General features: G+C 40.5%; 2 protein-coding genes across 3 annotated transcripts; one reads left to right on the forward strand and one right to left on the reverse strand.

Moving 5' to 3' along the window:
* The first annotated feature begins 46 nt into the window (after positions 1-46).
* On the forward strand, positions 47-27343 carry LOC140749873 (phospholipase A1). The gene is made up of 8 exons (XM_073083106.1): positions 47-343; positions 2352-2466; positions 2859-3001; positions 4421-4514; positions 4896-5047; positions 25743-25934; positions 26321-26492; positions 27115-27343. Exons 1-8 carry the CDS (start codon positions 283-285, stop codon positions 27170-27172), a joined length of 987 nt encoding a protein of 328 aa, XP_072939207.1. The 5' UTR covers positions 47-282; the 3' UTR covers positions 27173-27343.
* LOC140749870 (aldehyde dehydrogenase X, mitochondrial-like) lies at positions 6392-24869 on the reverse strand. Of its 2 annotated transcripts, none has more exons than XM_073083104.1 (11): positions 24631-24869; positions 20574-20678; positions 20004-20271; positions 18379-18495; positions 17895-18082; positions 11131-11233; positions 10323-10504; positions 8145-8309; positions 7548-7705; positions 7185-7259; positions 6392-6546 (listed from the first exon to the last, which is right to left on the reverse strand). In XM_073083104.1, exons 1-11 carry the CDS (start codon positions 24658-24660, stop codon positions 6471-6473), a joined length of 1467 nt encoding a protein of 488 aa, XP_072939205.1. In that variant the 5' UTR covers positions 24661-24869; the 3' UTR covers positions 6392-6470. The 2 variants fall into 2 exon arrangements, with proteins under 2 accessions (XP_072939205.1, XP_072939204.1); XM_073083103.1 differs by lacking the exon at positions 24631-24869 and adding an exon at positions 23033-23194.
* Positions 27344-27442: the final 99 nt, after the last annotated feature.

The raw sequence follows: 27442 nt of genomic DNA on the forward strand, positions 1-27442 counted from the left end.
CTGATTTGTGTAACCGTTGACGGATTTGGAGTGGTCGGTGGTAGGCAATGGTCGGGTTAAAGCCTTTCTCGTCCGAGTAACAGTTTGCTGCGCACTGGCGGAGATCTTCATCGTTGTCGTGGAAGCGCGCCATTTAAAATGTTAAGCTGTGTTATTCTAAGAATATTTTTGTTACAAATCCGGGGCACTTTATAGTAAACAAAGTCAATGACATCGTTATGATATACGACTATAGTTTTAGTGCGAGTGACCAAATTTAGTTATAATAAAAAAGTTGTAAAAATGTGTGCAACCAAATATTTTATATTGTTACCTCTTTTGTTTATAATGAGTGCGGACATCGGTAAGTTTCCTAAATGTTAAGATTCGCTATAACTTACAATAAAAGTGTTTGTTAAGTGGTCTAGGTTAAATAAGCACATTTTCAGGCATTAAATACAGAAAGCTGCCAGTTTTGTTAAGAACAAAAATTTTATTACCGCTTTATTTCTGCCTTGCTTAAGGTCAATGAAAATGAAATTTTTTCGCGTCATGTAACATGAAAAGAAGTCTACAAGTGAAAACAGCAATCGACAAGACAATGGATTTCCCATTGAATTAATGATAGCGACATTAAACGGTAATTCTCATGCGAAAAGAAAGTTTGCAATTTTTTAAGATAAACAAAATTGTAATTTCATATTTCTTACTAAGTATCTATACTAAACAATTATGTAAATATGTAACTATCACTTAAATAAATAATCAGTCAGTAAATTTGATAATACTTAAAACAACTTGTACCTACTACGAATCTAATCTATGAGGCTAATCTTGGAAGGATGTTACCACAGTAAGATACTCTATCCTCACTTAAAGCGCAGATAACTTAATTGTGTCAGGTCAAATTATATTAAGTAACGAAGTGCAATTAGTAGACTGTAAATTAATTAAAACTTGTTAATTTAATTAATAACGGAACTGAGAGTGAGGCAGTCATTTATGAAAAAACGTAGTAAAAATGTTATTTTATTCGATGTCTATGTTGGTACTTATAACCACAAGCGGTAATTTTAAAATTATAGATTCGTTTTCTATTCTACTTATTTGCATAATTGGTTATTGTTCCAGCAACATTGTTGCCAATTGTGTTTCATTTAGTCTGCTATTCAACTAGTACTGTTACTTTCATAGTAATATAATTATTTTACATTTTTTGGGCGTTCTACCTAAAATAGCCAGATATATAAGCCGTATCCACTTAGTCTTCAGGCCATCAATACATCTGTTTCCTGTACCATTTAGGTTCTATAACAAATGTTCATGAGCAGTGACCGCATGAAATCACCTGTAGTAGTAGGTAGGGTCTTTTGTCACTTTCATTTCATTTATACGATTATAATATTTTGTCAAACCACTACTCCACTATCAAACTGATTTAAAATACAGGTTACGAGGTTACAGCAATGAATTCTACGAAAAGAAAGCGTTTACTTTTTATGGTTTTATTAGGATCTGAGGCAGATGAGAAATAAAGATTCGATAATATATAAAAATATTGTGTATCGTTATTTTGTGTTGCTGTAGATACTTAGTTATCACATTTCAAGTTTTTGCACTTGCACCTGGTCGCATATAAGTGATAGTGAAAGTTGAATGGCTGCGCTATACTACCATAATAAACATCTTTCTATCTTAACAACACCATTAGTGTCGTTAATATCAAATTATATGTTTTAGTGCTTTGAATAAAAGATGCATTCTGATACTGTGTTTCAATTCGTGTTGCTTTTTAGAAAGTTGCATTTAATTATTTCAATTTTTGAGCACGAAGTAGATTGTGCCATCATTTAGGGTTACCATCATTTTTTAAGTAAAATAGTATTTCTCATAATAACATGTAAAAAAAATTCTTCCCACATAAATACATATATTTTACTGAAGCCATTGTTTTTTGTAGATTACATATTTCTCAATATTGGGAACTACTGCTCATGAAGCGAATTAGGGCGAGAGTCCCACGAAATTCGAGTTACTGATGAAAATGTATTTACGAGTGATATACAGTAAATTTGATCGTAGGTACAATGCTATAATGTATTATAGTACGGGAGACAAAATTAGTCACTGTAATTTCAAGTTCTATTAAATGTAGAGCATGATTATGATTAGCAAACATCGGATTTAAAGATCAAAAGACGGATAATTTCAATGCATTGAAATTGATTTTTAGAGACTATATTAAATCCTCCGGTGTTGCAATTCAACTTGAATAATAGTACGACTTCTAGGGTAATTTCTGTCATACCAATGAGCTCCACTGACTACTATATTTATCTTCGTAAAGCTTACTTCAAATGATACCATTGCAGTGCCCGAAGCGGAAGGCAATATGTTGTCGATGGTAGACTTCCGGTACTGGCGGTGCGTGATGAAGCGAGAGTGGCGGTGTCCTGATAGTGAGATTAACTTCTATATATTTACCCCGTAAGTATACTGTTGCATAAAGTTATCAGGCTTATAAAAATATAATTAAAATTCTTTATAGAGTCATATGTGATTCCGAAAGATGCGTGGTTATCTTAATTCATTTAATGAGCAAGTACCAATTAACGAATTTACGAGTAATATCAACCCAAGAATGTGTGGCTTAGTTAACTGGTACTGGGTGTAGTGGACTGTCCTGTTCAGTGTAGGATTCTAAAATATATTACTCTACAATAAAATAATATTTTTGGGTGTTAGTCAGATACTTGTAATGTTTTTGAGACACACCGAAAAGCTCCTTGATTATTTATTAGCAAAGTACTAAATACAAGCGTGTATTATATCTATATTCAATTTTTAATTTGGGTTTTTAATAAAGTAATTTATAACAGGGAACATCCCTTTCCCCAGTGGATAGATGTTCGACATTTCAACCTGCGGAAATACGGATGGAAGCCTACAAGGAAGAATGTCCTAATTATTCATGGATTTAATGGAACAGCCACGAAGACACCTATGACGTTCCTGCGTGATGGTGAGTTGAAGATAAAAGTTACCTTGTAATAATTTTTAAAACGTGAAATAGGTAGATATTTAAGAAGTATATCAATATCTTAGGAGATTTCTTATTAATAACATTAAATACCAGTCAACATACTGGCTTGAGGTAGAATGGGTTCGATCGCCGGCCGACATCTAAATTAGGTTTAGATTCCCGTGTCAATCGTCGGTAACCATCATAGCTTAGTCTTCTTAACCTTATAATCAAAATCGACGATAGGAGAAAGAGCACGTTCAATACCCGTCATAGGTATGACTTGCATTGGATTCTATCTAATGTTATGATTACCTACTAAAGATCGCGATTTGACAATCTCTGCCGAGAAGTTGTTAAATTTCGATCTATACAAGACAGAAATTGGATAGACTAGTTATACGTAACTGGTCTTCGTATTCGGTGAAAAATCGATTAGCATTAAACAAGAGAAAGTGCATTTATTACTTTTTGACATGTCAAACTGCATGGAGACGGAATACCGGCTACAGCTCGCTGTGAAAGGAAGTGCAACAATTCTTTGTTGTATTATGTGTAAGTGCCTTCCTTTTCCGTGTGAATAAGACTAGGATGAATCTAAACCAATATTTCCTGTAGTAAGTCACTTCCGTAGAACCTAGGGAATTCGAGGCACATCGATCGATCGATAAGTTTGAAAGTTTTAACTGGTTACCGGCTTATGAAACGACTATCAACGATTGCTTAGATCTCTATCTGCAAATGATCTCTAGATGAAAATGTACTCGATGTCGACTATTCTTTTCCATTGTTGAGGGATGACTTACGATGGTAGAGTCCGTGCCAAATTTCTAGTCAGCTCTCTGAAGGTGGTAGAGCTATTTGTGGTTCGACTCCGGCGGCACCACCGCCACACCTTTCTACCTTATAACAGGAGTGTTAGGTGCTGCTGTGTTCCGTTTTGAAGGGTGTGGTAAGGGAGACAGACTTTTTCGAGGCGTTCCAGCTTAGTCCTCAGGGGTAGCGGCGTATCTGTGGCCGACCTCAGGTGGGAATATCTAATCCTATCTGGGGTTGATTACAGATGTCCATGAGCGGCAGTAGTCACTTACCATCAGGTGGACTGCTTGCTCTTCTGCTACACCTATACTATAAAAAATAAGAATATAGAAAGGAGTCGCATTGCAACACTTGCAACAGCCCATCGTAGATATTAGCGGGACGAAGACAGCTCGGGACACCCCAGACACCTATCCGCTGCCCGCTTTCGCCCACAGGTATATAGTTACTGCGGAGTATATGCTTGTAGTTGTGTTCGACCGCATAGGCTCTCTGACTCTGACAACTTCAGAGCGGACTAGAAGTTTGGCGCGGACTATAACAACGTTAGATCGTCGATTTTATCCTTAAACACTTTTTTAGGGATTGTTTCTTTTCCAGCATATATCTCGCGGAAAGACTACAACGTGTTTATGGTGGATTGGTCTATCTTAACTAGGTTTCCTTGCTACCTCTCGTCTCTTTCAAACATGAGGTACGTAATTGTTTAGTAAGTACAATTTTCTTCGATAATTTTATAAGTTTTAGAACAGAAGCACCTAAAGTATTTGAGGAGGTTGAATTCGTATGTATAAAATTGCTTATTGAAAAGAAACCAGTCTTAATCCGATTGCAATGGTAATAAAATACCGATTTTCACGGATTCAGTTGATAATTGGTTTGTAAATAGGTGAAACGTATTGACAGGGTTGCTGCGCTACAGATAATTTAAAATGCGTTGATGTTAAAAAAAACCGTACCAATTTGGATGCTGCCATTTGTTACTTTATGAGCGTCCCTAAGTTGTCGTTTAATGAACGGGCCCCTAAGTAAATTTAATTTGAATGGAATTTCAAAAACAGCATTTTATTTCTAGGTTAGCGGCGCAGTGCACAGCCCAGCTGTATTCCCACATCACGCAGGCGGGCGCGCTGGCCAAGATGATCACCTGTGTAGGCCACTCCCTCGGGGCGCACATTTGCGGCATGTTGTCCAAACACCTTACCGAAAAGCAGTACAAAATTGTTGGTGAGACACCTTTCTTCTCTTTACTTCTTTAAGTTTATAGCTATGCAGCTTACCTAACCCCTTCGAATTATTTTTGGTTTATAGTGACACCAATGTTTAGTTTGAAAGCTTTTTAAGATAACGTTTATGCAATTTACTTGACCGACAATACTGAAATTTATTTTCGAAATTCTTCAATATTTTGATATTTAAAATAATAAATGAGGTAGTTGAGTATTATTAGGTATTTCGTTTACTATTACCTAGATATGCTAGTTCGCTTTGAAGTTGTGCGAGCAGGTGTCATACAATTTGCTATGGCGACGCGATTTATTTCTATATTTAGAGCGGACTAGCAGTTTTACGCGGACTATGCCTAGGTAAGCTACTTCAAGATATTTGAAGAAATCATTTGTAATATTTAATAAGGGGTTAAAGTAGAGAGCTCAACTTTAATGCCTACTTTTTTAACTAATTTTCGTAGCTCTACGAGACTGCATAATTTGTATCTAGACTAGGGGAATCTTTTCTCACCAGAGCCTCTATTACTTTATCTCAACTATGACACTAGTACTTACCTACTCCTGTTGCTTCGTTATTTATATCATATCGGTCATTATGTATCTTCTTTAATAGAAAGGCATTCTTAGCAATAAAAAAACACCATTGATACGGTAAAAATCAAACACAACCCACAACCCTACTCACAAGTACTCACAATTTTGTTTAAATCATAGCAGACAAGAAAATTACTAGTAATACTGCACAGTGGAATTGACTTGATATAATCGACATGATAATGGGATCGAAACTATAATTTTACGTGTCGGTGAGTCGATAAAATTGACTGATTCTGTTTTATGATTCAAAACTTATGTAATTTTCATTGTTATATAATACAAACAAAGTTTTATTCGATTTTTAGTGTATTGAAACTTTCGCTTTCTCACGCTTAATATTTATAATAACTTGCGCTGCTTGCGTGCTTATGGACGACTTTTTTATTTTTACGCAGGTACCCTAGATGTTATTAAGAAGTTGCTACTTAGTTACTTTTTGAAATAATCTTCTTTAGTGAAAATCCAAAAACTGAATGTTTTTAAATTCTTTTCTCAAGTAATTTATGTCATATTTGATAGACGTAAGTAAGAAGTAACTTATTTTAAGTTAATTTGACCGAATTGCAATTAAATTTCCATGAACACCTTTTAATCAAGAATACAGGTGTACTTATATTGCTGCTAAGGTTATTTACCTTAGCAGCAATATATTGCCTATCGGCATAAGGCGTCTCGTGCAGTTGACCTGTTAAAATTTACATGATCGACAAATAAATTAACACAATGGCAAAATGAGATCATAAAATAATTGCTAAAATAAAAATTTATTGTTGGTTACAATAGCATATAAAATAGAGGTAAATAGAAAATGCATTGGTATCATCTTAAAATTGCGGTTTCTTCGGGAGCGCCATGGTTACAGTCTTGACTTCCAAATATTGGTTGACACCATCTTCTCCCCTGTAAGAAACATAATTATTAATTTTACTATGTTATCCTTACTAATATTATAAATCCCAATGTAACTCTGTCTGTCTGTCTGTATGGTTGTCTTTTCTTCACGCCTAAACCACTGAACCAATTCTAATGAAATTTTGTACAAAGATAGTCTGAGACCCGAGAAAGAACATAGGATAGTTTTTATCCCGGAAATCCCACGGGAAGTAAGGATGGCGATCTAAGATCGAATAATCGGAGCCTCGATCTTTGGAACAAAAAAATCGATTATTTTAATCGATATTAGTAAGAATTGAATCGTAAACTATGCATTTGATCAAGTGATGATCTTTAGCAAAGTTGATGTCAATGAGCCCACGAAGGTTCATGTTATTTTCTTTTAAACGCGGGCGAAGCCGCGGGCAAAAAGTAGTTATTTAATAAAATGCCAAGTTTTTGACATTTAATTGATGTGAATTTTCTGCTTTTACTTTGGAATCCGTGGTTGGATACCCGCCTTATCTATCTCTGATTATTCGAAGATGTGTGTTGATTATAATATAACGTGCCGCGAAGGAAAACTTCATAAACAAATTTAAGTGTTTGCGATTTTTCTATAAACTACTCAAAGGTTTGTGAAGTGTTGTAGAAAATATACTCACAATTCACGACCCATTCCGGAGTCCTTGAAGCCACCGAAGGGAGTTTGACCGGTAACATGGTCATACACGTTTATCCTGTAAAATAAAAATACAATGTAATGTAAAAGAACGTTATTCTTAAAGTCTTAAAGACTTTCATTTCCAAATACTATCTACGACATGGGCTGTTTCTTTTAATTATTACGAAGTCCTAAAATTACCCACGCAATTAATCAGAGTATCTGTAAGACGCAAAGTGTCTGTCAGAAAATGAAATGAAAAATAAATAGGAATAACGTACCAGCCCTATAAATATTTTTATAAAAATCTTACCAAAATAAAATAATATATGACTTAACTCATTATAGTATATGAATAACTCACCAAACGGATCCAGCACGTACATGCTTAGCGAAACTCATGGCAATGTTGATGTCATTGGTAACAACGCCAGCGCCCAAACCATAGTTAGTATCGTTCGCGCGGTCCACTACCTCGTCGAACGTCTCGAACTTCAGGATGCTTTGAACTGGTCCGAAGATCTGGGTATCGGTTGAAATGGTTTATTTGTGGCGTCATATAAGTATATAAACCATTTTAGTTTAGTAGCAAAGAATAGGGGAGGCCTATGTCCAACAGTTGACGCTTAAAGGCTGAAGGATGGATGTATGGAAGTTTATTTTGGATTGGGTCAAATTGAAATATAGTTGACTAGCTTTTATCAGCGGCTTCGTTTGCGATAAGAGGTTTTTCAAGTAAGTCTCGGGAATGGTGCTTTGTTTCGGGATAAAATATACCCTAGTCCTATTTTGAACCCAAACAAAGAAGATAATCGGTTTTGTAGTTGAGAGTAGTTTTGGAAACTCACTCATGTATTTATAATATTGGTTAGGATGTTAAATTGTCGAAATATTTTTTTTCTTAATTCTCGATATTCTAAATGTATCTTGTATAAATAAATCAGAAGTTATAATAACTTACTTCCTCCCTAGCAATCTTCATGTTATCTGTAACGTCAGCGAACACTGTGGGTTGGATGTAGTATCCCTTGTCTCCGATTTTGTCTCCACCGGTCACACAACGGGCACCTTCGGCCTTACCCGCCTTGATGTAGCCTAACACTTTATTGAACATCTCAGAATCGATCTGGAAAACAAAAAAAATAACATTATAAGAATGTTCAAATTAATTTAGAAAACTCGAACGATACCAACACGATATCTGCTGAAGTCAATGAAGATTATATCAAGGCTGACTGTGCGGCTGAAGTAGAATTGAAGAGACGAATCGAAATACATACATAGTTAGAAGGCATTCCGATCTGTTCGACCTTAGGAAGGCAGACTGTCATCAGCATTATCTATTGTCTCAGCACGTATTTATCAATAGCGTGTACTCGTATACATGATATACATCGATCGGTTAACACCGAAATCGAATCATATACGTAGATACAATCTTATACAACTAAAACTAAGTAATATAGGATTTTTAGAAAATCCTTAATATTATTTTCGTAATTTCAATACCAAAAACATAATCTACGTCGTTTTTACTAGTCGTATATAATTGCCTCTAGCAGTCAATTCCAATGACATGAACAATTTCCAGTACATAATTTGGATAAAAGGTTTAAGTACAGTAATACCTGTCATCAAGTAGTGTATTTTACAACAGTGATTCAAATTTAAAACTGATTATGATTGCGATAAAATTGTATGATACACAAAGACTAATGATAGCAATTGCCGCAACGATTTTGAATAACAAGATATCTATATATGTGTTATCAATAATAAATAATCATAAATACGACAATATACATTAAATCCTTTACTTGTTGTGACAAACTTTGGGTACACGATGATATAAATAGACATTTTAAACAGTGGGTACATTTTTTTTAAAACTAACGCTGTTTTCCCGCACCGTAGGAATATTTAATTCTTATACGCACGTAACTTTGAAAGATCACTTTTCATAGTATATGGATATCGAACCTGGCACTCCCAGATTGAGAAGCAATTTTTTAAACAAATGCTTATTAGTTGTTACACTAAAATGTACGTTCATAAATTATTTTATCGTCGACAAATCTTATGTATTGGTAAATGGTATGCAAGTTATCATTATGATCATGTTTTATCATGGTTGCATACTTACACAGACAAATTAAGTGCAATTTAGTAACTTTGCAAGTATTTATTTCAGTGACATGATTTCGTTTACGACCTTAAATATTGTACAGGTCGTTGTCACTTTGTGTATTGTAAATGTATTTGAATGCCCGGCGACTTGTATACATGTCCGTACCAAAAATTCTAAGCGGCCCATGGACATGCATACATGTCCGAATTTAGCGCCTTGGTATTTGGCTTATTTTAAATTATCTACGTATTATTTGTGGCTAAAAAAACCTTTTAATATGTAGTCGGTGAACCTGTTTTACCGATACAACGTATTCCTTCACGTCACTAGTACAAAAAAATAAAATTATGCCATTTCTATTCAGTGACTTCTCGGTGTCAAGTGAAAAGTTTGGTAAGGCGCGCTCGGGCATCTTCGGCCGAGTTCGGGTGGACCGGTAGAACTGGGGGCGATTAAATCTTAGGTATTTTGGATATCTGACTATGTGCCTTGTTTCTCCGCTAGACGGTCATCGTTATCATCGTTAACAGCAGAGATTATCAGTTTAGGTGATTGTCATTTTGTTTTTGATTATGATTATTTCGGACATATAAATGTGTCAATGAGCATCGGGCTGGTCTGTGCTAAAGATGATTTTGCTTAAGCAAGATTTATCAGATTAAACAGCTTTAGGCCAAATAGATTTGTCAACGGTGGTTAAGGCGTTAGTATTTGCTAATGTGGAGATATGCAGACATGATTTAGTTAAATACAATATCCATACACGAGGTTTCGCGTGTTATATATTATTTCTGGAATACATATTTTTTTATTACATATTAAGCAGTCGTTGCGTAGTCGTCCCGTTCATTTGTGTTAACCCGCACCAAATTACTGGCAAATAAGCTTAACTAATTTGGTTTATGTCAAGAAACAACATCATTCTGAAAATTTTGCCTGCTTTCTTTACTCTTCATTTCAAATATTTTAATGAATTTGACTCACAAAATAATTAAAGTGATATAATGTTACCTGGGGTCCTTGTTCGACGTCATCGTAGGGGTTTCCAACGGTGCGTTGTTGGGCGATTTCAGCGGCTCTCTTCACGAACTGGTCGTAGACACCGGATTGTACGTACGTCCTAGTGCCGGCACAGCAGCACTGCCCACCGTTGGCGAATGCGGCGAAATGGGCTAATTGTGCAGCTTTCTCCACTAAAGGGAAATAGTTATACATGTTTATATGAATGTGCGCTGCGGGTTTTTTTTTCATATATATTTATACCTACACGATGAGGTAGACGGGCTACCTGAAGGAAAGTAGTCACCGTCGCCTATGGACATTTGCAACACCAGAGGAGTCGCCAGTGCACCGCCGGCATTTTAGGAGAGCTCTTTTTACACTTGAAGAGCCCCGATTTGAAGGTATAAAGGGAGAGTCTCATATACAATGTGTGCTAACTTAGTCCGCAAGGCAGAATACCCTTCAACGAAGCGTGGCCCACTTTAATTGTATCTGGAGTTGATTATAGATGTCCATGGAATGTAGTTGCCGCTAGTTATCAGATGATTTGCGTGATTATTTTCTTCATATCCGTCGATTACGATCCATGCATGCATGCATAATATAATTCGCGGAAAATACCGCCTTGTTAACAATACAAATATGCAGTACCTACTTGTTGTGTTCGCGAATAAATATTTTATGAGGTCTCTATAGATTTAAATCAGTATGTTAGCTGTTATAAGACTCTACATGTTTGTTTTATTTTATGTAGTATTTTGTTGTATGTATGAATATTTTAGTAGTTGTATGTATGTATCAGATGTATGAGACATACCGTCAGCATCATTGAAGACAACCAACGGGCTCTTGCCCCCCAATTCCAAAGTAACACGTTTGAGGTTTTCCGCTGATGCCGCCTTTAAAATCAGACGGCCAACCTAAAATAAAAAAGATTACCTATATGTTTTTTTATAAAAATATTTTGCTGCAATTCACATTTAATGACAAATAATTGATGCACTGGGGAAAAATAGCTACACATTTAAAAAAGTACAAAAAATCTAATATATAAAATTCTCGTGTGACAACGTTAGTTACCGTACTCCTCCGAAACGGCTTTACCGATTTTCTGCATATTCAGTAGGTCTGAGAATCGGTTACTATCTATCTTTCATTCCCCTAAGTGATAAGGGTTGTTCACCTTAACATTTTTTATTTATATGGCAATTAACGTTTGCTGCAGCTAGTATAAAATAAATCTTTTATACCTTTTTTTTTTTTTTTTTTTTTTTTTTTTTGTTTACGAGGGGGAAACCTTCAAAAGGTACCCGACGACGTGGGAGCGACGCCGGGTTATGTGGGACTTTTACCGCACTAAAACCCCCCCGGTAGCCGTCCTCAGCGCTTGGCGGAGAACTCCGGGATCTCCGATGGAACACAACCGGAGTCCTCCGAGCGCGATGCCCCTATTGGGCTCTGCCCTTGGGGGAGCAATTTACGCTCCTCCCGCACACCTGGTGTTTACGACGGCATGCGGCTACACACACCGCCGTCCTTCCCGGGGTTGCTTGTTGGACGGCTTGAGCTCCCACTCTTGCCGCCCGCAATCCCGGAAGCCCCCTTTTAGTCGCCTTTTACGACAGGCAGGGGATACCGTAGCCCTATTCTAATCCCGGGACTACAGGGAAACCGCGCCGGGGGGCGTTATCTACGCCTTCGGCGCCTCCTTCTCCGCGCGGGATCGGCGCGCTCTCTGGCCCGTTCGGCGTCCTCTTTTGCAAGCATAACGTGGTCGCAGAACGCGACCACGCTATCCCATGCTTCGCCTGAACGGACCATCGCTGCAACCACATTCTCCTGGGAGAGGTCCGGCCCTATATGCTGCACCAGGATCTGCCGCTCGGCCTGCCACGCTGGGCACTCCTCGAGCGTGTGCTGCGCAGAATCCTGAGCATATCCACAATGGTGGCACTGCGCTGAGGCCTCCCTGCCTATTCTGTGCAGGTACTCACCGAAGCAGCCATGTCCGGTGAGCACCTGTGTCAGCCGGTAGGTGACGCGTTTCTTCCTTTGTAGCCAGGCTCGGAAGCTGGGCAGGATCGCACTGACCACGCGTTGGCGTGCGCCCCGTGGCTCCTGCAGCCTATCACGCCAGCGTCTTAGGGCGCGCCGGCTGGCTCTCATCCGGAGTACTTCGACCGTCTCATCGTTAGGAGGATGGCCCCTCTGGCGGAGACCGCGGATCTCAAAAAAGATCTCTGCGGTCATATCCGCCAGAATGTCCAGGGGCGGAAACCGCGCCAGGACTGTGGCCGCCTCATACGAAATTGTCCGGTATCCTCGTGCGACTCTGATCGCGATCATACGCTGCGCGGCATTCAATTTAGCCACGCGGCGCCGGCAGCCCGACAGTCTATCAGACCATACGGGCGCGCCGTAGAGCGCGACAGAGCGCACGACACCTGCGTAGAGGCGGCGGACTTCCTCCCTTGGTCCCCCTAGATTTGGCAGCAGTTTGTGCAAAGCACCCGCTACCTTGTGAATCCGGGGAACCAGACGGTCGAAATGCTCGTCGAAACGCCAGCGGCTGTCCAACACGAGCCCCAAGTACCTCATGCACCTGCCCACTTCGATAACCGCGTCACCCACCCGCACTGACATGCAGGGTGGTTCCACGCCCCGCCGCAGGCCGTGGAACCATAGCGCCTCGGTCTTGTTACCCGCAACGCTAAGGCCTATTCCGCGTATCTTCGCGACAACGCGTGCCACCCCTAATTCGGCCAGCCTTGCCGTCCTCTCAAAGGACTCACCCTCGGCCAGTACGAGAGTGTCGTCAGCGTAGCAGATAACGCTCACACCTCGAGGGAGCTCGGTCCGCAGTACGACATCGTATGCGAGATTCCACAAGAGTGGCCCCAAGACCGACCCCTGCGGAACCCCGCACACGACACGCCTCTCCCCGACACTCCCGTAACGGCCCGGATAGCTTATACTCCGGTTCGACAGATAGGCCGTCAACACATCACGCAAATAGGGAGGAACCTGATGATATACGAGGGCCTCCCTTATCGCTTTCCAGGGCAGAGTGTTGAAAGCGTTCACAATGTCTAGGCTTATAGCCAGAACCACTCTGCCACTGGATACGGCCTGCTCTGTCACTGCGCGAACACGAAGTATGGCATCGACAGTCGATCGCTCCTTTCGGAAGCCGTACTGACTGTCGGATAGATCCGGACCGCTGCACGCCAAATGTCCGCTGATACGAGCGGAAATAATCCGCTCGAAAAGCTTTCCCACCTCGTTCAGCAGACATATCGGCCTGAAGGCCGAGGGTGAATCCGAGGGTCTGCCCGGTTTGTGGAGGAGCACCACCTTCGCCTGCCTCCACTCCACTGGAAAGCGACCGGCACGTAGGCAGTCGGTGAACAGAGACCGCAAATTCTCCCCGAGGACGGTCAGCGCCAACACCCAGGCCCGACCCGGGATTCCGTCAGGGCCTGGTGCGGTGTTTCGCGCGGCCAACCGTTTCACGGCCCATTCTAATTCTGTTTCACTGACTGCCAACTCCTCCGTCCACTCGGGCAGCACCGACGCCACCCTCGCGACATTAGGGCTTTCCGGAGTGAAAGGAAACAGGTTTCCCATAACAACCGTGACAAAGTCGGGATCCAGGGTCTCTGTTAACGGTGGAACCCATGGGCGCAGCTTTCCAAGCACCATTCTATAGGGGCGCCCCCATGGGTCCCTATCCAGCCCGTCCAGGAGTCCCGACCAGCTTCGAGACTTGCTTTCCGCGATGGCAGTCTGAAGCGCCACGGTTGCGTTCCGGTACTCCCTGTACCTTTCGTCCGTCTCTACGGCACTGGCAGTCCGACGTCTACGAGCGCGCGTGAATTTGCGTCGGGACCGCAAACAAGCCGTGCGCAACTGTGCGATGTGGTCGGACCACCAGTATGCCGTTCCCCTTCTGCCGGATCTAACCCGTGGCATGGCGACGTCGCAGATAGCGGCCATATCTGTCCGGAGCCGGGCAGCCCTTTGCTCGACATCTGGGGTCGCGCCCTCAGCGGCGGTGCTGGACCAATCCACGACATGGGCTGCGGCGACGAGCATATCTCGATCAAGTCGCGTCAGAGCCCAACGTCGTGCGGGACCTTCCCCATGTCGGCCGTTACGAACCGGGAGCTGTAATGTCACGTGCAGCGTTATGTGACGGTGGTCGGATAGCGTCACAATTTCCTCCGCCACCCGCCAACCCGTCACCAAGCGCTCGGCAGAGGCAGTCGCCCATGAGAGGTCTACGATCGACTCCCCCTGCCAACGCACGCACGTGCTAACCGAGCCCCGGTTCAATAGGCGTAGGTCCAGTTCCGCCGCCCACTCGAGTACCGCGTTACCCCTGGCGTTGTCGCTTCTGCTCCCCCAGGCCCTGGAGTGGGCGTTGAAATCTCCTAGGACGACCACAGGGCGGGGCAGGCAACCGCGAATGCAGTCTCCCACCCGACCCAGGAACGCCTCATACGCCGCCAGACTGCAATTGGGGGAAATGTAGCACCCTATCACCGCCAGGGGGCCCCAGTCCACAGCAACCATGCCCTGCCCCGTATGCCGCCTGGAACACGGAGGGTCGGTTTCACCGCCAGCCCAATACACGGCGACCAATTGGGCAGCATCACCGAACCAGCGCGGATGGTCCGGTACGCGATATGGCTCTGCCACCACCGCCAAGGAGACCGAACACTCCGTGAGGCACTGCAGGAGCAAATCCTGGGCTCGACTGCAGTGGTTCAGGTTCCCCTGTAGCAGCTTGAATGATGGAGCAGCGTTCATTATGTTTGCTCCATCATTTCCTCAGACGGGCGATGGGCCGATGCGCTGGCTTTCGCATGCGCAAGCTCATCTACCCGTACGGAACTGGCACCCGTCCCCTTACCCCCTTTCCTTTTTGGGGGTCGGCAATGCTTCCCACCTAATCGATGGTCAGCTTTGCGGCCGAACTCCGCGCACACTGCGCATTTGGGTGCCTGCGCTACGCATTGGTTGGCCTTATGGTTGGCTTCGCCGCAGTTGTAGCACAGGGCACTCCGGTCGACTGGGTTAGTGCATTGGTGCCTCGCGTGACCAATTTCGAGGCACCGGAAGCACTGCAATGGCCTGGCACTCAGCACTTCCACACGTGCCGACACCCAGCCGACACGAACCCGTCCTTCCGCAGCCAGCTTCTTAATGGCGACGAGTGGGCAGCGTACCCAGACTGTCCCCAAGGATAAGCGCCCCTTTCTTATTATGCCGACCTTTACATCGGAGGCACTGCATTCTCCAGCACTAGCGATGGCATTGGCTACGTCCTCCTGGGTGACGGAGTCGTCTAAATCCATCACCCTTACCTCTCCTAATTTTACCGGTCGCCCGACCCGAACGCCCATGTCCGAGATGGCTTCCTGAAGCTTACCAGCGAGGGTATTGGCCTTTTTGGAGCACTCTTCTCCGGCTATTTCCAGCAAGAGTCCGCCGTTGATAGCCTTCCTCTGTCGGACATCGGCGATGCCTATATCAGACAGATTGACGCGCTCTTTAGCGGTCGTCATTGCCTGAGCATAGGTCACCGTGCTCTCAGGCGGAATGGTGATAGTCACCGCCGCGGTTTTCGGCACCCTTGGTAACCTGGCAGTTTTGGGTTTCCCCTTCCCTTTCTTAACAGCAGCTGGCGTCTTAGGTGCCGGCCGAGTGGTTTGGGTTAACGGAGTGCCCGTGAGTCTTCTCTGCGGTTCCCTACTAACCGTCACTTCTCGTCGTTTCTCTATGGATCGAACGGTAGCCCGAGCTTTAGCTCTGGCTTTTCGGCCTACTACCACGCTCCAGGCAACCTCCGACGGCTCTGCCAACGTCGACGTCGCCAACGATCCCGAAGGCACGGCAGGTGCTGAAGCCGTTTGACTATCAGCCTTCTTTCCCCTCGTCTTCCTCGCGGATCGCTGCGGGAGCGTGACGGGAACGATCTTTTGGCCAAGAGGGGGTCTGACTGCCTTGTCCGGGAACAATTGGTCCTTGAAGGCGGCCAATTTCCCTTCAATGAGGTTCCCTATTTTGTCCATTAAGAGAACCTCTGAACAATCCTGTATCGGTGCAGGTCGACTCTCCGTTGGTCGATTGAGGCTACTGCCCCCGCGGAGCTCATTCAACTCGGCCGTCAGAACGTCCACCTTCCGGCTCAATTCATTGAGCTGGGACCGCAGTCTCTTGTTCTCCTGCTCAAGAGAGATCGAGGGAGTCCGCTGGATGACTTCTGCTGTAGCCGCTTGGATATGGCGGACGGCCAGCCTCATGGCATGAACCAGACTGCCCTTAAGATTACGGGACTTGTCGGTCGCCTTTTCTATGATTTCTAGGTTCTCGACTATGCGAGAACCTAGATCTTGCGTTGGCTGAGCTGCCATCTCCCGGCCTAGTTCTTCTGCACTTGGTAGGGCCATTTTAGACCTCGTCCTTGCCGCAGGGACAACCGGGTCCACAAAGCAGTCGTCGTCTGCTGATTGCTGAGCCGGAGGCTTCGCGGACTTCCTCTTCGGCTTGTCTCCCTCGCTGCTGCCGCTACCGGCCGGCAAACGCTTTCGCGAAGCCAGCGTGGCCGTGGACTGCCCAGATTTAGCGGACATTACTGAGCAGTCCGAAAATTCTTCCGCCTCTGATGTGCACTTCTCAGATTGACGTCCTGACAATCTGGTATTTCTTACTACCGGCGATGTAGTGCGTGATGCCGGTGTGTTTTCCTCCTCCTCTTTTTTATTCAAACAAGTAAAAGAATCCATATCTGATCCCACGAGTATGGGGGAAAGGAAGGTCCGCCCGGGCAGTGCCCCCTGTACCCGGGTAAGCCTAAGTGTAACCCGCCACGGTATCGGCCAGTACCGCGACGGGAGTCGCACTAATGACTGGCCACCCGCCAGCCATGCATCCCCTCGCGGTGCGCTGCCGCTTGGGATTGGGGTAATTTTTTATAGAGGTTTTCTTCCTCACGGTCCGGCCAATTAAGGCAAGACCCTCGGTCCCACCCGAGGCCGCGAGACATGACCACGACACCTCTCGTGGGTGGGATTACGATATACGACGGTGACTAGGCACCAACAGTACCTAGCCCGCCCGGCGGCAGGGTTAGTGCACACCGAGCCCGTCCCGGTTCCTCCACTGTGGGAGAAACGCCCAGTGCAGGGTATCCCCATACACCTCCCCCGCCTGACAGACGTACAAAGAGTACCGACAGGGGGGGGGTGAGCCGCTCTTAGTCTGGACCCTCCCCACCAAGCCTGCCCGGTATGGGTATTCCTGCCGGTATAGCCTTGGGGATCATAGGGTCACGCAAGCCCCTCCACCACGACAAGGTGGCAGCCCTTCAGAGGGGAAATCTTTTATACCTAAGTTTTTAATATGACATCATTATTTATCTTGTTAAATGTGTCTAGCTTGATAGTGTTTATATGTACATATTTGGTTAGCAGTGATGCACAGACGTACGGGGCGATGCTGTACTTTTTTCCGTAGATTTTCCGTTACCAAAACAGACACTTAAAAGTTTTTAGAAATAAAGCAGATGTTACTAACTTCTGTCGATCCGGTGAAGGCAACTTTGTCGACACCAGGGTGGTGGGTCAGAGCTGCACCAGCCGTGGGTCCGTACCCAGGGATAACGTTGACCACGCCGGGGGGGAACCCAGCCTCCTTTATGAGAGCAGCAACAGCCAGAGCTGTGAGGGGCGTCTGTTCAGCTGGTTTCACAATGATGGTGCAACCTGCATATGATATGATGTTATTTCTACACTTACAAATAACGCTTGATTTAAACGTTTCAATAATTAGCATCTCGGTAATAATTATAATCAAACATCTTTTTTGACTATTTGTGATGTCTGGCGTTTTGAATCTTCTGCAAATATGAAATTATCATGAATGTTATGTTAATATTTACAAGTAGTATTAACATAACATTAAGTAAGAGTCACATGGGCAAACAATATAATATGTTATTTTTATGATATATAAATTAAGTGTGCATTGTGTTCGTACACACTAAACTCTGGAATGGTACCTGCAGCGAGAGCCGGTGCTATTTTCCATGTCATCATGAGGATGGGGTAGTTCCACGGTATGATCTGTGCGCACACACCCACAGGCTCTTTCAGTGTCATCGCAAGTACTTCTCCATCTGTATAAGAAATAATTTTAGACTGTAGCGTGATGAGTGAAATTTCAATGGTGGATTTTTTGACGCTATTTCGATGCGAATTAATTGTGATATAGAAGAATGAGGCCTTGTTATTACATTATAGTGTGATGATATATTGGACAAGTTGTTTAGTAAATTAGATGAGTAATGCTATATCAGGTAATAGTAGTAATCTTTGAAATAGTAGTACCGATTATGGCGCGCCTCATGCAGGTGAAATGTGATAGAACCACTATGGTCCGTCCGAGAAGGTACCTATCTCTCTTACATCTATTTCTAGCGTAGTTCTTGAGTTTCCGTGGATGTAGGCTGATTTATACATGACGCGGCAATCTTAGTCTTCACTCGTGGTAATCCTTTATTAACCGGCTTCAGGTAGTCCCTACTTTATATGCAGTCGGTCAGAGATGTATGTATGGCCACTTATTATCAAGTGGAGTGCACGTTTACTATTTAAATGTTGTAAAAAGATGACACGAGGAACGACATTATTTGCAACAATGAAAAATAATTGGCGTTGCGCAAGGAAACCACTACAGTTGAGTAATTACTTACAGTGAGATGAGTTTGGAAGATTTTATTACCATAACCAATACAAAGTAGGCTATTCCATCACCTTATCTTAGTAAAGTAAATTTAAAATTTAACTTTTGGTTTATACAATGAGTATAAAAGTATGTATGTAAATGAGACATTTAGTTAATTGACATACAATTTTTAAATAATTTTCGAGAGATATTAAGATGTATATAATAACGAATATTTTAAGTAATAATAATAAATCATACTTTCTTAATTATAAGCTATAGACAAGCTTATCAATTAGTATATGACTATCTTGCAAATTTGCGATAACAATTTCTTCAATCACTGGTCTTATCTGTTAATTATAAGGCAAGCTACTAATACCAAATAGATAATACTTCATTGATTTTGTTTATAAGACCAAAGATCATACATAACTGAGCCCTTTAATGTGGTAAAAATCATTAAGTAGGTACTTTCCATTCATGAAGTGTGAACTTTTGAAGTTTTGGAAAAATTAAGCATATTTTTCTTTACGATGTATATTCTCCCCTTTGAAATTAGTTAAAATTGTTTAAGTTTATATTCTAACACGTAGGTACAATATGATTTCGAAAATCTGTATAGTGATAGTCTGTAGATCTGTATACTGCATAGTGATAAGTCTAATTCTGGACCTCTAGTGCGGGTTGTCACTATTTCGTATGATACTGTATTTTATGAAACTTTCTCTGAATGTGACTAGTTTCCGCAATATGTGAAAAGATGTCCCGACTTATTATAATATTTTTTAATCACCCTATAAAAATTTTCGCTACATCTTACATATTAGACGTACAAGCTCCGTATTGATACTGTCGGAGTAGAGCCACAACCCAGGCATGATCTAGCTGTTGAGAAAACTTCGGGATTCAGAAACTAGGGACGTGAAAGTCGTCTTACTGAACAAGGGGTTAAATTACCTGCTGGTATGGTGCTGCCAAGGATTTTGTCAGCCTTGCCGGCATAGAATCTTAGCACACCGGTGGAGTAGAAGACCTCTTCTTCAGACACCTTGACTGGCTTCCCGCAGTCCAAGGTCTCCAGTTCAGCTAAGTATTTAGCCTGGCTCTCCATGAGGTCTGCTAGCTTTAGCATCAGGACCCCACGCTGGGACGCATCCATTGTGCGCCATTCTGAATAACGGTGGAAAGCTTTCTTTGCTGCTTCTACTGCGAGGTCTACGTCAGCCTAATGTTAAACGAAGTTGATCAATTAATAGTGTGTAAGGAAAATAATATATTAGTGTTAAGGATTAAGAATAGCTTTATAAAAGTTAGTGCACTTACTGCGATGTTAAATATTAAGCAAATAAGCGTGTAAATGATAATATATCGTGATTCTAAATTAAAGCAATAGGTACCAACTCCGCAAACGTTGACATTTTAATTAATGTTATTTGTAAATGACAACATGCTATTTAAACTAATTACATTTTAAATATTGGTTAGCTATGTAGGTACGTATAGCTGATATTTGTTTTAAATATTTACCTTATCTCCTTCAGCGACCTGTGTGATGACGGTTTCATCCTGAGGGTTGATGGTAGAAAATGTTTTCTTGCTTACAGCATCTACAAATTCGTTGTTTATGAACAACTGAAACAAAAAAAATATCCATTATTCATTTATACATATTTTGAAATTTTATAAATCTTGTCGGCGATCTTGTCTTACTGATGTGAAGATGACGCGCGGAATGAATTTCAGTAGCTTAATTGTTTCGTTGAATTGAATCAAGTACAAAAGTTACTAAATACGATGTGTATGTATTGGTTCTAGAAAAAGAACAGAAGTCATACCAGACGGTGACCACGGGTGTGTATATTTTTCAAATAGGCCTTCAGGGCCAAATCCGAAACTATAAGCATCCGAAACTATTAGCAAGAAATGCTGAAAGGAGTTACGAGCCCGATTATGATAAAAACTAAAACTGCATCATTCGTTTTTTAAAATATCTATTTCCTTAGCCGGGAACGAGTTTTCTTGAAAAAAAATACACCCTCTATATTATTCCACTATCTCATAGAGTCGCTTATAAGGATCAAATTCTGGAAAGTAATGTTATGTGACAAATTAAAGCAAAAGGAAAATTTTGAAGAAAATCGGCCTCGTAACTCCTTTCAGATTTTTTCGCTAACCCTTATAGTTTCGGATTTGGCCCTGAAGGCCACCAAAAGGATTTTATCACCAATAACCGCCACCGAATGGTTTTTATTGCGGTAAAAATATATGCATATTATACACATAATTACGTGTCTTTCCCAGTGCATAGTGGTACATTTTGAAAGAGTCTCCACCATAACCGAAAAAAATAATATGTGTCTATCTAAGCCCACCTTTTAAATCAGAACCTAGAAAATATTGGTGATTTCAGGTAGGTAGTAGTAGGTTAGAAACAGTTGTTAACATATATTATCAGTTTAAAGCGTAACGTACTCATCAAACCGTGGAGTCTACTTATTGCACTTAATCGCGAAAGATATATTAATCTCTGCATGCTCCAGTCGAAATAAGTACCGTGAATGTCAAATAAGTATGTAGCTATCTTTTTTTTTCGTAAACAAGTCCCACCTATGTCAACAAAACGTGACATAGCCATTAAGCGATAATATTAAATCACTCTATTTATTGTTAAGGATTTATTATTCCAAAACAAATTTAGATAAACACCTTTTTGCATACCACTTTCCAACTTAATCTCTCTTAAATTGGTCCAAAATAACTGCGGTCACATACACAATTAAGATAACTTATCACGGTAATACTTATTTGCGTAGATATAAAGGGCTTTGTTGGGAGAATATGTTGAAAGTAATCTCATTATAAAGTAATTATGAAACATACATAGCTGTAAATTAAGCTGTTTGTCAGTATTTCACTTGCTTTATTTCTTAGCACTTATTTTTATTAGGGACCATCCATTTATTACGTGAATTTTGCGGACCCCAAGCTTTGCCCTTGGTGAAATGTCGTGAGTCTCAACCTCCGCCTCCTCCCCCTAGCCTCACGTAAGATTACCCTAAGGATGGTAACAATCGCCTTCATTTATTTCAGTAAATATAATTGTTCAGGAATTACAAAAAACTATTAATAAATTTAATCATATTTGAGTAAAATAATGTTTTATTTAATTTGATCCAGATGTGTCGACATTTTATATTTTTTGCGGAATATAATACATTATATTTGATGAGACCCTGCTTTACCACACCTAAGACTAGGTGAGATTTAACCTACTCGCTAAATGCTTCAAGTAAATAATAACCCTTTAAGATCATAGCAAAACAAAAAACCGGCTTTTATTTCTTGCCCACCTTTTCAGGCTTGGTAAAGTTGCGACATGCGAACTAGTTTCTCTGTGGAATTTTTGCCTAGAATTTTTGCCTAGGGCAAAAATTATGACATTATTTTATTTATAACTTTCACAACTCCTCAATACGTGATGAATTCAATAAATTTCAAATTAACATTTTCACCAAATTTTAGAAATGATAAAAGCAATTTTCCTACCTTATGCTTAATTTACTCCACTTTGTCTTTATGACTATGTTTAGGTACTTATATTTATAATAATTTAAAAATTTTACTCATAATAAAATTATGCATTTTACAAGCAATAGTATCATAAAAATACGTACTTAACGCCCTCTACTCTGGTTAAATACATAAAGGATAAACTAAGTAACTTTAATTACACATAGCGTAACATAAGCACGATAGTATGTAGGTATATAGTAATATACAAAATAATGAACATTATTTGTCAAAGTAAAAAGTAAGAACTACCAATCCTAACGTTTATCGATTTGAAGTTAGTAAGCAAACAATTATGCCGGTACATTTATAGGTGCTTTGCTCTATTCATTAATAGAGAGTGACTATACCATTAGGGACATTACATTTAGTATAAACATAATAAAACGAAGATATAAACAAAATATAAAATATACCTTTGTATACTTGATGTCTACTTTCACCATTTTTTAAATTATATTTTGTGTAATAACTGTGTATCGAACGCGCCCGTTATCAACCGATCGACAGTCTCACAAACTTCAAACTGATTCACGAATCACGAACACGATACGCTTCATAACACTCATGCATTGAGGACTGCTCACACTGGTTGAACGGGTATCGAACAAAATAATGCAGATGACAGATTATAAAGAAATGTACATAAAAGCTCGTAAAACGCTAGAGGTATTGCCATATTCATAAAATGTAATATTTGGAATAATATAATGTATTTATTTTTTGCAATAATAAAATAAAAAAAACTTAAATATTTAAATGAAGGTGTAAGCATTTATTATTATGTATTTCATTATCCATCAGACACTGAGTTATTTCTAAAAAGTAACATCTTATATTTAAAATGTGTTAAAATCGTATCATGATTATTGGGACAGTCAATAAATTCCTCTAACCACGTGATAAGAATTCTGATACTTATCGTGAAATGTTTGTATAAATGAAAAAGATTTTTATGCTATTGTTGTAAAAATAACTAATTCATATTATTTAAATTGTGGCCAATAGTATACTATTTCGTAGCGTAGATAGAAAAAATAAAATAAAAGAAATCGTAATAAATTATTGTTACATTACTAGCAACATCGAAATTCCACAAATACGAGACTTTAATTCACGATCGTGAGTTGACCTTGCCCGCGAAACTTCGGTCACCCTAGCTTGTAATTTGGACTTTAATAAACATGAATGAGATACAATTTTCAATGAATTTGTAGATTGTTTGGCTAGAAGATTACGCGTTGAATATAGAAGGGGTATTTAGAGCGATATCTAAGAGTGATATTAAATACCCTGATGTGCTTGTTTACCTCGCCGTACATATTATCGCTATTGTTTTCACCGGTGTTTGACAATAGTTGCTGATTAACGATTGTCTACAGTGAGCTTACTCACTATTTGCCAGTATTTGCCTCATGAATTTATTAAAAAATCTTCCAAACTCACAATTTGCGATTGTTATAAATGAAAGAGCTTGTGTACTTCGTGCAATTTTACAAAAAAAACAAATAACTCTTAAATCATGGAAGTTTGTACACAACAAAAGTTGGAATTCCTATAGAACTTTGTGTGATCTACACGAGGTTACAAGGTCATCCACGAATTACGGGACAATGTGCAGGATAATATTATTTTAAATAACAAGATACTTGTAACGTGTATGTAAATATTAGTTTGCTTCCATTTATTATTTTTCTGCTACTCAAACACAGATTAGTGTACTCAAAATTATATATAAGTTATATATTTAATGAATATCAATGATTTTTGTGTTTGTAATAGGACTGGAAAAATATAAACAAAAATAAGAGTAAATTGATAATGAATGCAGTAAGGGTTCGAGATAAATTATTATTGATTTATATTATAAGTACAAGTATTATACCTATGCTTAAATGAAAGAAGACATAGGTAAATAAAAGGTAGTAAAAAGTCATGCGAAGAAGTACTTATATATACTTATATTATTCTCTTAAAAATTTCAAGTATAACTGACATTGATAATAAAACATACCTTATTGTATTTGATCTCAACATTCGCCATTATGCTCCCGTTATTACGCGTGTCGACACTTCGGTGGTCTCCTACAAAGTGTCTGTCTTAGTGATGTGCCGAGTCAGGTCGACTCGAGTCAGTACTCGAGTACTTACATAAACTCGCATACTCGAGTACCAATAGTGATACTCGAGTACCAGTAATACTCGAATACTGACGATACTCGTACACTACAACTACTACTCGTACAAGTAAAAACTTGATTAATTTTGTGTAGTGAGTGGCGTTTTTTTTTTGCTCTTCCGTGCTATTGGACTATGTTGTGCAAAGTACTCGAGTACTGACTCGATTCTTTTTTATATGAGTACTAAAGTACTCGAATACCAAAAATGGCCGACTCTGCACATCATTAGTCTGTCTGGCGTAGTCTGGCAGTACGGGGTCGTACAGTACAGCTGTCGTAACCTCGTAACGGTACTTAATAGTTATTGTATTGCATACATAATAAAAATAATATATTATCGTAGATGGTACTTCAGTAATGCTTTGTTTCACATCTTTTTAGGGTTCTGTATCGTAAGGGTAAAAACGGAACCCTATTACTAAGCTATGGCTAATATGATAACAAATACAATAAAAAAAATTGGCGGTACGGAAATCTTTATGTGCGAGTTCGCCATATCAATATATGTTCAATAATGTGATTAAGAAATTCGGCCTGTCGATCGAGGGGTCCGAGGTTCAAATCCCAGGCACGCACCTCTGATTTTTCAAAGTTATGTGCGTATTAAAAATTAATTATCACTTGCTAAACGGTGAAGGAAAACATCGTGAGGAAACCTGCAATACTGAGAGATTTATAAAAAAAAACTCTAATGTGAAGTCTACCAATACGCATTTGGCCAGCGCGGTGGACAATGGTCTAATCCTTCTCATTATGAGAGGAGACCCGTGCCCAGCAGTGGGACGTTAATGGGTTGATGATGAATGCGTTGTTATTGTCCAATACTTACACTTCATATCAATATATGTTCAATAATGTGTTGTTATTATCCAATAATTAATCTTTCTTTAGAGTTATTATTGCCTACACACAACATTTTATTCATTAATTTTAAATAATATTAAAGGATTGGATCCAGCACGGCCATTGGTGGCTGACTTCGGGTCTTCTGTATTCCGGCTGGGCAGAGATGATGCTCACGTGGTCCAAGTTCTTCATACAAACGCCGGCTTCCTTGGGGAGTCTGGACTCGTGGGCCACGCTGACTTCTGCATCAATGGAGGCAGGTTGCAGCCGGGATGCAAAGGACATATGATGCGTAAGTTTGCGAAGTAGTTCAATGAAATTTCTATAGGTTTCGCTATGGTAGGGTAAAAGTACTTACGTTAAAAATAGTTATGTTAACATATTTTTTTTTATAATATAGGAGTAGCAGACGAGCATGCAGTCCACCTGATGGTAAGTGGCTACTGCTGCCCATGAACATTTGTAATCAATCCCAGATAGGATTAGATTTCCTGAGGTAGACCGCAGATGCACCACTACGCCTCAGGACTAAGCTGGGACGCCTCGGAAAAGTATGTCTGCCTTACCACATCCTTCACACACTACTGTTAATAGGCAGAAATAGGTGTGGCGGTGGCACCGCCGGAATCGAACCAAAAAGGGTTCTACCACCTTCAAAATCATATTTTATTCTTTCAGGTATATCCCGATGTAGTCACTTCATGAGTTCATGCTACTTCGCTGCGAGTGTCCGTCGCCGGTTGCGACTGGTGGGCGTACCGTGCGACACCAGCTGCCCGAAGGAGGGCGGCCGATGGGGCATACGGTCTGATCGCCGATCAGTCCGCCTGGGAGACGACGTGCCTGATACGTTAGTGTCTTTGAAAATATGTATTACTCGATTACCATACGTGCCTGACAAAGGGTTCCGAGTTCGATCCCAGTTAGATTCGGCATGATGAATTTAGATCTGTTTTGAGTCTGGGTATTTTTATATGTGTGTATTCGTTTTTGCGTAAAATAAATAGTACCTAATTATGAATGAATAGTAATGAGTTATCATTTTTAGTATGGCGCCGTTTGTGGGATTTCTATAAATACTTACTATTAATAGTTATTGCATAATCGTTTGCTAAGTACTTCTTAATGATTAAAAAATTAATTTAATGATTAAAAAAACAAAAATGCATAGATAAATACTGACGCCTATGGAGCATTTTTTGATGTGTTGCAAAAGACACCCACAGTGGCGACTATTACAATAACTACCTCCGAAGCTGAACACCCACGGGTTCGATCTCTGGCCAGACATCTGAATGTCGAATTTGGATAATATATCTTTTATGGGTCTGGGTATATCTGTCTTTGTGTGTCCATGGCGCCCCCACACAGGTAATCTTAGTGCGGGTTGTGATTGTAGAAACCTTTTTTTAATTAAAGAGTCTTTTAATTAATTAATAGATGCGTTTCTTACATTCCCTTTTTGCTTTCAGATCCAGAGGCATGTTTTGCGTGAAGGTAGATCATGAAGAGAGCTGTCCTTTTGATTGATTTACATAATTTAATTATTAAGTGAGATGTAAAATAATAATTTTAATAAGTACGGTGTTATTATTTAGTGAATAAAAACTATATTTGGTGATTGAACTCAGTTTTAGAGCTTGTCTTTGTTAACCAGTTGTGTAGTATTTAAGTTATTAAATTATATTATTTATTATTGAATACGATTTATTTTTTATTTAACCTATTGTTAGAACTTTAATATTAACGAACATATAACATCACCTTACTGTAATATTTTTTATCCTTAAATATATATTT

Source organism: Epargyreus clarus, unplaced genomic scaffold (genome assembly GCF_041222505.1).
Source record: "Epargyreus clarus isolate Ecla_fem2 unplaced genomic scaffold, WU_Ecla_fem_2.2 ptg000018l, whole genome shotgun sequence".
Classification (NCBI taxonomy): Eukaryota; Metazoa; Arthropoda; class Insecta; order Lepidoptera; family Hesperiidae; genus Epargyreus; species Epargyreus clarus.